This window comes from Anolis carolinensis, chromosome 1 (genome assembly GCF_035594765.1).
Source record: "Anolis carolinensis isolate JA03-04 chromosome 1, rAnoCar3.1.pri, whole genome shotgun sequence".
Classification (NCBI taxonomy): Eukaryota; Metazoa; Chordata; class Lepidosauria; order Squamata; family Dactyloidae; genus Anolis; species Anolis carolinensis.
Window position 1 is genome coordinate 140,099,797 of NC_085841.1, and position 8,626 is coordinate 140,108,422.

Sequence of the window (8,626 nt, forward strand, 5' to 3'; positions counted from 1 at the left end):
AAAGACAATTTTACTGGCTCATTTATCTGAGAAACTCCTGATACTTCAAACAACCATGGAGCACAAAAGGTGTTGATAATGCTCTTACAGGTTCTTCTCATATCGCAGGCTGTTATACATATACCATGACATATATCTCAAGGAAGAAAAAGAGAGAGACTAAAAATCCATTACACATATCTGCCTCTTTAGTAAACTCTAGGCAGCTTACAACAATGAAAGCATGTATGTTCACCTGTTTCAAATTGAAACATAAAGACACAGTGCATAACAATCTATAAAACTGTGATGACTCATGGGCCATGTAGTCCCGTTCCTAGCGCTGTGGTGACAGATGAAGAGGAAAACTTGGGTTTTCCACCGTTTCAGCCAGAATTGGAATTTTCCCAGCCAGAATTGGAGCCCTTGCACCTGCAGGAGGTTTGTCTTCCAGAAAGCTGCCAAACAAGCCCTGAGTCAAAATCTCCCCCATTTTCTCGCCGTAACTATTATCAACAACAGAAAGGAGTTCAGCAGGCTAATCGCAGAAGCCTGAGAATCGCAGCCAGGCATTCAGCTGATTAAGACTGCTTTCATGAGAAATTTTAGGGAGTCATGCATCTGGACACAGAGATTGACTTTCGGTTCTGGTTCCCCAGAGAAGTGTTCTTTGGTGGGAAAACGAGACCCTATTTAGGTTCTTTGCCCTGAAGGAATTTTGCGGAGTCAATTCGTCAGCAACTGGAGTAGGTTGTGTGTGGACAGCGCTACTCCCGCTTCCAAGCCTTCGTTTCTGTTTCCAAGCCTTTGTTCCCGTTCCCAGCCTTGTTTACCTCCACGGACCTTGCCTTGCTTCCTAGGACTCAGCCTTGTCTTCCAGGACCTTGCCAAGTATTTTACCACGGATTTTATCCCTGTTCCTCGTTCCTTGCTGCCTTGTATCAAGCCTTGTGTTCCAAGAATCAAGTTTACTTCCTAGCCTTGCCTCAAGTTCCTTGGACTAGGAACCTTGTCATCTCCCCTCACTTTGCTTGGCAAAGTGAGTGTTTCGGTTATTGGATTACAACTTTGGACCTTAATATTTTATATTGGACATTGTTTTCCTGGACTATAATTGACCTTTCCTGAAAGGTCTTCTTCTGAACTACATTCTACACTTATTTTTATTGACTTTATATATTTCCTTAATAAAGATATTAGATAGATTCTGGCCTCTGTGTATGGTTATTGGTGCTCTGCAGCCTGGGTCGTGACAGTTTGACTCCGCCACCCTAAGCACCAATTAACCTAGGCCAGAATGTCTACCGGAGCCGGACCGGGGGCCCAGCCACTCAGCTACACCATCGACAAGGATGAAGTGGACCGCATCCGTGATAAGCTCAATGCGCAGGAGGGAGAAATAAGGGGATTGAAGGAACGCGGAATCCGTCTCCCGGCCCTGGCGTTGCCAACCAAGTTTTCTGGAGAAGCTTCTAAGGTTCATGTTTTCCGTCGCCAATGCCAGGCTTATCTAGAGGCCCGTAATGCCGAGTTTCCCCAAGAAGACATCAAGGTGGCGTGGATCTACAGTCTCCTAGACGGGCCAGCGGCCAACTGGGCGACGGCACTGTTCGACCAAGTCTCCCCACATCTAAGATCAGCGCAACACTTCTTGGATCACATTAAGGCGACTTGGGGGATCGAAGACAATTTGGAGGCAGCCGGCCACAAACTCCGGCGCCTCTCCCAAGGGGACAGACCCTTGTCCCAGTACATGGCCGAGTTCCGAGTGCTGGCCCATAACACCGGCTGGAACGACATAGCCCTCAGAGGACAATTTCGGGAGGGTCTCAATATCGAGATGCTGGAGGAAATCTCCAAGGTGGATCCTCCACATTCCCTTGAAGGACTCATTGAACAATGTTTACGGGCTGAAGTCATGCTTGCCAACAGAAAGCAATGGATCTGAGGCCAGAGCGGTAGGGCTGGAGCGAAACCTCCCGCTCCCACCGGCGTCCAGCGTGGAGACCCCCGCCACCAGCCCCATACCCCAGAGGAAGCGAGGAGGTGCCGATGCAGCTGGGCAATGTGCGACCCAGATTAGATGCTGCCGAGAAGGCCCGCCGCCAATGCCTAAATCTCTGTTGGTACTGCGGGAACGGGGGCCACTTTGCCAGAGAGTGCCCAGCCAAAGGGAAGCCCGCCGCCCGTCTGGCGGCGGCGTCCTCCACAGAGACGAAGGCGTCTGAGGCGGCTGGCGTGAAGCCGGCGGGGGAAGCCAGCGACCGGGCGTAGAGAGGCTCGCCAACCCGGTCAAAAACCCCACTCAAGAGCCGCCAACCGGGGTCCTATTTCTCCTAGTGGTCACCTTGTGGTCAGCGAAAAAAGGACCCGTCATGATCCATGCCATGATAGACTCAGGAGCCACAAACAATTTCATTGATAGAGAGTATGCCGACTCTCTGGGATTACAATATCACGATTTCAAGAACGCCCGTGTGGTGCAGGCCATAGACGGCCGCCCCCTCAAGACAGGTCCAGTAAGCCAGTGGTCAGAACCCACCAGAATGTGGATAAGGGAACACATGGAAGAGATTTCCTTCTTTGTTACCGAGGTTCCCCACTTCCCTGTGATTTTGGGAATCCCATGGCTGACACTCCACGACCCAAACATCTCCTGGTCCAACAGAGAACTGCAGTTTGCTTCAAAATATTGCCAAAACCATTGTCTTGTAGCCAAGGTCTGCCATGCCACAGACGCTGAACCCATCATCACCTTGCCCAAGAAGTACTCAGAGTATTGGGACGTATTCAATGAAAAAGAAGCCGAGAGACTACCCCCGCATAGACCTTATGACTGTGCTATTGACTTGGTGGAGGGGGCCCCGATCCCGCGAGGACACCTCTACTCCCTGACTGAACCGGAGCAAGAAGCTCTCAGGGAGTTTTTAGAGACAAACCTCCGCAAGGGGTTTATTAGACCCTCTCAATCCCCAGCCGCTTCCCCAGTGATGTTTGTAAAAAAGAAGTCAGGGGACCTACGCTTGGTGGTGGACTATAGAGCATTGAACAATATCACTAAGCGAAACCGGTATCCCCTGCCCTTGATCTCGGACCTATTAGACCGGCTTCGAGGGGCCAAGGTTTACACCAAACTGGATCTTCGAGGAGCTTATAATCTAGTTCGCATCAGGGAAGGGGACGAGTGGAAGACCGCCTTCCAGACTAAATTCGGTTTATTCGAAACCCTGGTCATGAATTTCGGTTTGTGTGGAGCTCCCGCGACGTTTCAACATTTTGTCAACGATATCTTTCAGGATTATCTAGACCGGTTCTTGATTATCTACCTGGACGATTTTTTGGTGTTTTCTAGATCACAATCAGAACATGAGAACCACGTTAGAATGGTGTTACAACGATTGCGGGATCATGGACTTTATGCCAAGCTGGAAAAATGCGCTTTTGATCTACAAGAGGTAGATTTCCTGGGATATCGTGTCTCGCCACTAGGGCTCACCATGGACCCGGCAAAAGTTTCAGCAGTATTGGAATGGCGGGCGCCAACCAACAAGAAAGAGGTGCAACGCTTCTTGGGGTTCGCGAACTACTACCGCAAGTTCATTCCAGACTTTGCCCGCTGGTCTGATCCAATCACCAGCTGCATCCGTGGGAAGCAGCCTTTCCGCTGGACAGAGCAAGCAGAGAAAGGATTCCAACAGCTAAAGAAATTATTCACGTCCCAGCCAATCCTTCAACACCCAGATCCTGAAACCCCTTTTGTCGTACAGGCGGACGCCTCCGATGTGGCAATTGGGGCTGTACTCTTACAACCAGTGGGAGATCATCTTCACCCTTGTGCCTTTTACTCCCGTCAACTGACCGCACCAGAGAGAAATTATACTATTTGGGAAAAGGAACTTTTGGCCATAAAGGCAGCCTTTGAAACTTGGAGACATTGGTTAGAAGGGGCCAAATTTCCCATTGAGGTCCATACTGATCATCGGAATCTAGAGCATCTAAGAACTGCCCGCAAGCTAAATCAGAGGCAACAACACTGGGCTTTATTCTTTGAGCGTTTCAACTTCCAAATCCACTATGTAACCCCAGCCCAGACCAAGCAAGCAGATGCTCTGTCACGGAAACCGGAATATGCTGCAGGGCGCAAAGAGACCTTTGAATCCCAACTGCTGCAGCCCGAGAACTTTGCCACGCTCACTGTGGGAAATACCAAATCCACTCTAATTGATTCAGCTCCCTCTACTCCAGGGCCCCTTTGTGCTCAGGAAATCAGGGCCAGTCAACAAGCAGATGCCTGGGCTCAGGACCAACTTCGCCAAGGACTACAGTTTCCCTTCTCGCTTAAGGATGGGTTACTTTGCTATAGAAACCATGTCTACATCCCTCCAGGACCGGGCAGGGAAAAGGCACTTCGTCTGTGTCACGACTGCAAGCCAGCAGGGCATTTCGGACTATTTAAAACCATGCATTTGATCCTAAGAGATTTCTGGTGGCCCAAGATCCGCAAGGATGTGGAAAAATATGTCAATTCCTGCCCAGTATGCCAGCGCTCCAAGACAAGAAGAGAGAAGCCCTCAGGGCTTCTACAACCCCTTCCTACCCCATCTCGCCCATGGGAAATAATCTCTGCGGATTTTATCACTGATCTACCACCTTCCTGTGGATTCACCACGATCCTAGTGGTGGTGGACCTTTTTACCAAGTTAGCCCATTTCATTCCCTGCGATGGCCTCCCCACGGCCAAGGAGACTGCAGATTTATTCCTTCAGCATGTTTTCAGATTGCATGGTTTGCCCAAGAGTTTGGTCACAGACCGTGGGTCTCAATTCACCTCTCGTTTCTGGAAAGCACTACAAAAACTATTGGGCATAGACTCTCGTTTATCTTCGGCTCACCATCCCCAAACGGATGGGCAAACTGAGCGCACCAATGCCACTCTGGAACAATACCTTCGCTGTTATGTAAACTATCAGCAGGACAATTGGGCTTCCCTGTTACTGCTGTCAGAGTTTGCCTATAACAATGGTGTCCAGGCTTCAACTAAAGAAACCCCGTTCTTTGCAAACTACGGCTTCCATCCACGTTTCTTCCCTTCTATTGTTGAAACCTCAGAAGTTCCCGCAGCAGAGGACTGGCTGCAGGAACTCACAGCGGTGCAACAACTTTTGCTCCAGCAACTAGACCAAGCCAAGGAGGACTATAAACGCCACGCTGACAAACATCGCCAGCCGGGCCCCGAAATCAAGGTAGGAGACCGGGTTCTTCTGTCCACTCGCTTTTTGCCCTCCCATCGCCCTTGCCGGAAGTTAGATGCCCGTTTCATTGGTCCCTACCCGGTGGTGGCGCAACTTAACCCCGTGACTTTCAAACTCCAACTTCCGCGCTCTATGCGCATTCATCCAGTGTTCCATCGCTCCCTGCTCCTTCCGGCGGATGGTGTGCGCCCTGATGCAGACCGGCCGGCCCCCCCTCCTGTTTTGGTGGATGGGGAGGAGGAGTTTGAGGTTCAGGACATTTTGGATTCTCGCTTTCACCGCCGCCGCCTGCAATATCTCATTGACTGGGTGGGTTTTGGCCCCGAGGAACGCTCATGGGAAGCGTTCCACAGTCCATGCCCCCGATTTAACCCGCCGCTTCCATCAGACCTACCCCACCAAGCCGCGGCCTCGCGCCTCGGGGAGAGAGCCCTATTTTGAGAGGGGGCTTGAGGAGGGGGATAGTGTGATGACTCATGGGCCATGTAGTCCCGTTCCTAGCGCTGTGGTGACAGATGAAGAGGAAAACTTGGGTTTTCCACCGTTTCAGCCAGAATTGGAATTTTCCCAGCCAGAATTGGAGCCCTTGCACCTGCAGGAGGTTTGTCTTCCAGAAAGCTGCCAAACAAGCCCTGAGTCAAAATCTCCCCCATTTTCTCGCCGTAACTATTATCAACAACAGAAAGGAGTTCAGCAGGCTAATCGCAGAAGCCTGAGAATCGCAGCCAGGCATTCAGCTGATTAAGACTGCTTTCATGAGAAATTTTAGGGAGTCATGCATCTGGACACAGAGATTGACTTTCGGTTCTGGTTCCCCAGAGAAGTGTTCTTTGGTGGGAAAACGAGACCCTATTTAGGTTCTTTGCCCTGAAGGAATTTTGCGGAGTCAATTCGTCAGCAACTGGAGTAGGTTGTGTGTGGACAGCGCTACTCCCGCTTCCAAGCCTTCGTTTCTGTTTCCAAGCCTTCGTTCCCGTTCCCAGCCTTGTTTACCTCCACGGACCTTGCCTTGCTTCCTAGGACTCAGCCTTGTCTTCCAGGACCTTGCCAAGTATTTTACCACGGATTTTGTCCCTGTTCCTCGTTCCTTGCTGCCTTGTATCAAGCCTTGTGTTCCAAGAATCAAGTTTACTTCCTAGCCTTGCCTCAAGTTCCTTGGACTAGGAACCTTGTCATCTCCCCTCACTTTGCTTGGCAAAGTGAGTGTTTCGGTTATTGGATTACAACTTTGGACCTTAATATTTTATATTGGACATTGTTTTCCTGGACTATAATTGACCTTTCCTGAAAGGTCTTCTTCTGAACTACATTCTACACTTATTTTTATTGACTTTATATATTTCCTTAATAAAGATATTAGATAGATTCTGGCCTCTGTGTATGGTTATTGGTGCTCTGCAGCCTGGGTCGTGACAAAAACTAAATATGAGGATTCACAAAAAGGAGGACTAGCCATACATGCTGCTGCTGCTCAGTCATTTTGTCGTCTCCAACTCTTTGTGACCTCATGGACCAGTCCATGCCAGAGCTCCCTGTCGGCTGTCACCGCCCCCAGTTTCTTCAAGGTCAACCCAGTCACTTCAAGGATACCGTCCATCCATCTCACCTTTGGTCAGCCTCTCTTCCTTTTTCCTTCCATTTTCCCCAGCATCGTGATCTTCTCTAAGCTTTTCTGTCTTCTCATGATGTGGTCAAAATACTTCATCTTTGCCTCTAATATCCTTCCCTCCAGTGAGCAGCCGGGCATTATTTCCTGGAGGATGGACTGGTTGGATCTTCTTGCGGTCCAAGGCACTCTCAAGATTTTCCTCCAGCACCAAAGTTCAAAAGCATCTATCTTCCTTCGCTCAGCCTTCCTTATGGTCCAGCTCTCGCATCCATAGGTTACTATGGGGAATACCATTGCTTTGACTATGTGGACCTTCGTTGCCAGTGTGATGTCTCTGCTCTTCACTATTTTGTCAAGGTTGGCCATTGCTCTCCTCCCAAGAAGTAAACGTCTTCTGATTTCCTGGCTGCAGTCTGCATCTGCAGTGATTTTCGCACCTAGAAATATAAAGCCATACATAAATGAGAAAATTACTGTTCTTTCAAATTTACACAATTAGCTAAATATATAAAAAGGCTGATGAAACAATCCAAAGTGGAGAGTTAAGATAGGAATAATTCATAGGTTACAATAATATTTATTTCTTTAAAAATAAAACACAACTAGGTAGAAAAAATTGAAATCTAGAACACTAATCAAAATCATTACATCAGCATTAAAAATGATCTCTAGCCATGAAAAATATTTCTTGCCTCAGAGAAGAAGGAAATACCAGAATACTGGAGAAGGGAAAACAATATTCCTCTCTTTAAGCAGTAAAAGGAGATCCAGGAGGCTACCTTAGTCATCTTAATCTCGATACAAAGAAAAATATTTGTGTGGATTATGTGGGATTCTGTCTGCAAGTGAGTCCTGAATAGTGGGCTTATCAAGAACAAAACCTGCCAAACTAACCTTAAAGCTGTTTTCAATCACATTGCTAGTTTAGTAGTTTTTAGAAATGCTGTGAATGTCATTTATCTGTATTTCAGAAAACCATCTGATGATATGGACACCCATCATGTTTTGATTAGCAACTAATTAAATGTGAAACAGATGGGAATAATGTCAGGTATATATATAACGGGTTGGAAAATGAGTGTTCTATCCTCGGGCCACTATTCTTCAACATTTTTATCAATGACTTAGATGGTGAATCACTACATAATTCTGTAAACCCTCTAAGGTGAACTTGGATGAATCACACACAGTCAGCCCAAGAAAACCCCAAAATAGGATTGTCATAGGTGTTTAATGACTTGAAGGCACATAACAACAGAAAGGTTTATTTATGCTCAGTAGCAATTCATAACCCATGGGCCCCAGAATGGGGGGGGGGGGAGTTGAGCCAAGGTCAATGGTAATTATTAGGGGACCACAGACATCAAGCCTCCTGTGTACTTTTAGGCTCTTCTAAATTTTCTTTGCTATTTAAAATTTTTGTTCTAAACACTTGTATAATGTTTCACTTCTTGCCTTGTCAAGCGGCCTCCCTCCTTCCACCTCAGTCCAGCGACTTCAGGCGAATGAGAAAATGAGAGCGAGGAAATACACTGAGGAAATTATGCAGTTTGACACTGCTTTAACTGCTATAGCTCATTAGTATGGAATGCTGAGATTTGTAGTTTTTAAAGATTTTAACCTTCTCTGCCAAAGAGCACTGGTGGCTCACCAAACTACAACTTCCACAATTCCACATCATTGAGCCATGGCAGTTAAAGTGATGTCAGATTCCATTATCTCTACAGTGTAGGGATCTTACCAAGGAGAACCCATCACCCCATGCTGCACATCGCCCAACTTACCA

General features: G+C 47.8%; 1 protein-coding gene across 1 annotated transcript in view; it reads right to left on the bottom strand.

Moving 5' to 3' along the window:
* Positions 1–6,629: 6,629 nt before the first annotated feature.
* Positions 6,630–8,626, bottom strand: part of hmgcll1 (3-hydroxy-3-methylglutaryl-CoA lyase like 1) — a 105,209-nt gene continuing 103,212 nt past the window's right edge. Inside the window, exon 8 of the mRNA XM_062983179.1 lies at positions 6,630–7,277. Within this exon, the coding sequence (XP_062839249.1) occupies positions 7,185–7,277 (93 nt within the window). The 3' untranslated portion in view covers positions 6,630–7,184. The remainder of the gene's footprint in view (positions 7,278–8,626) is intronic.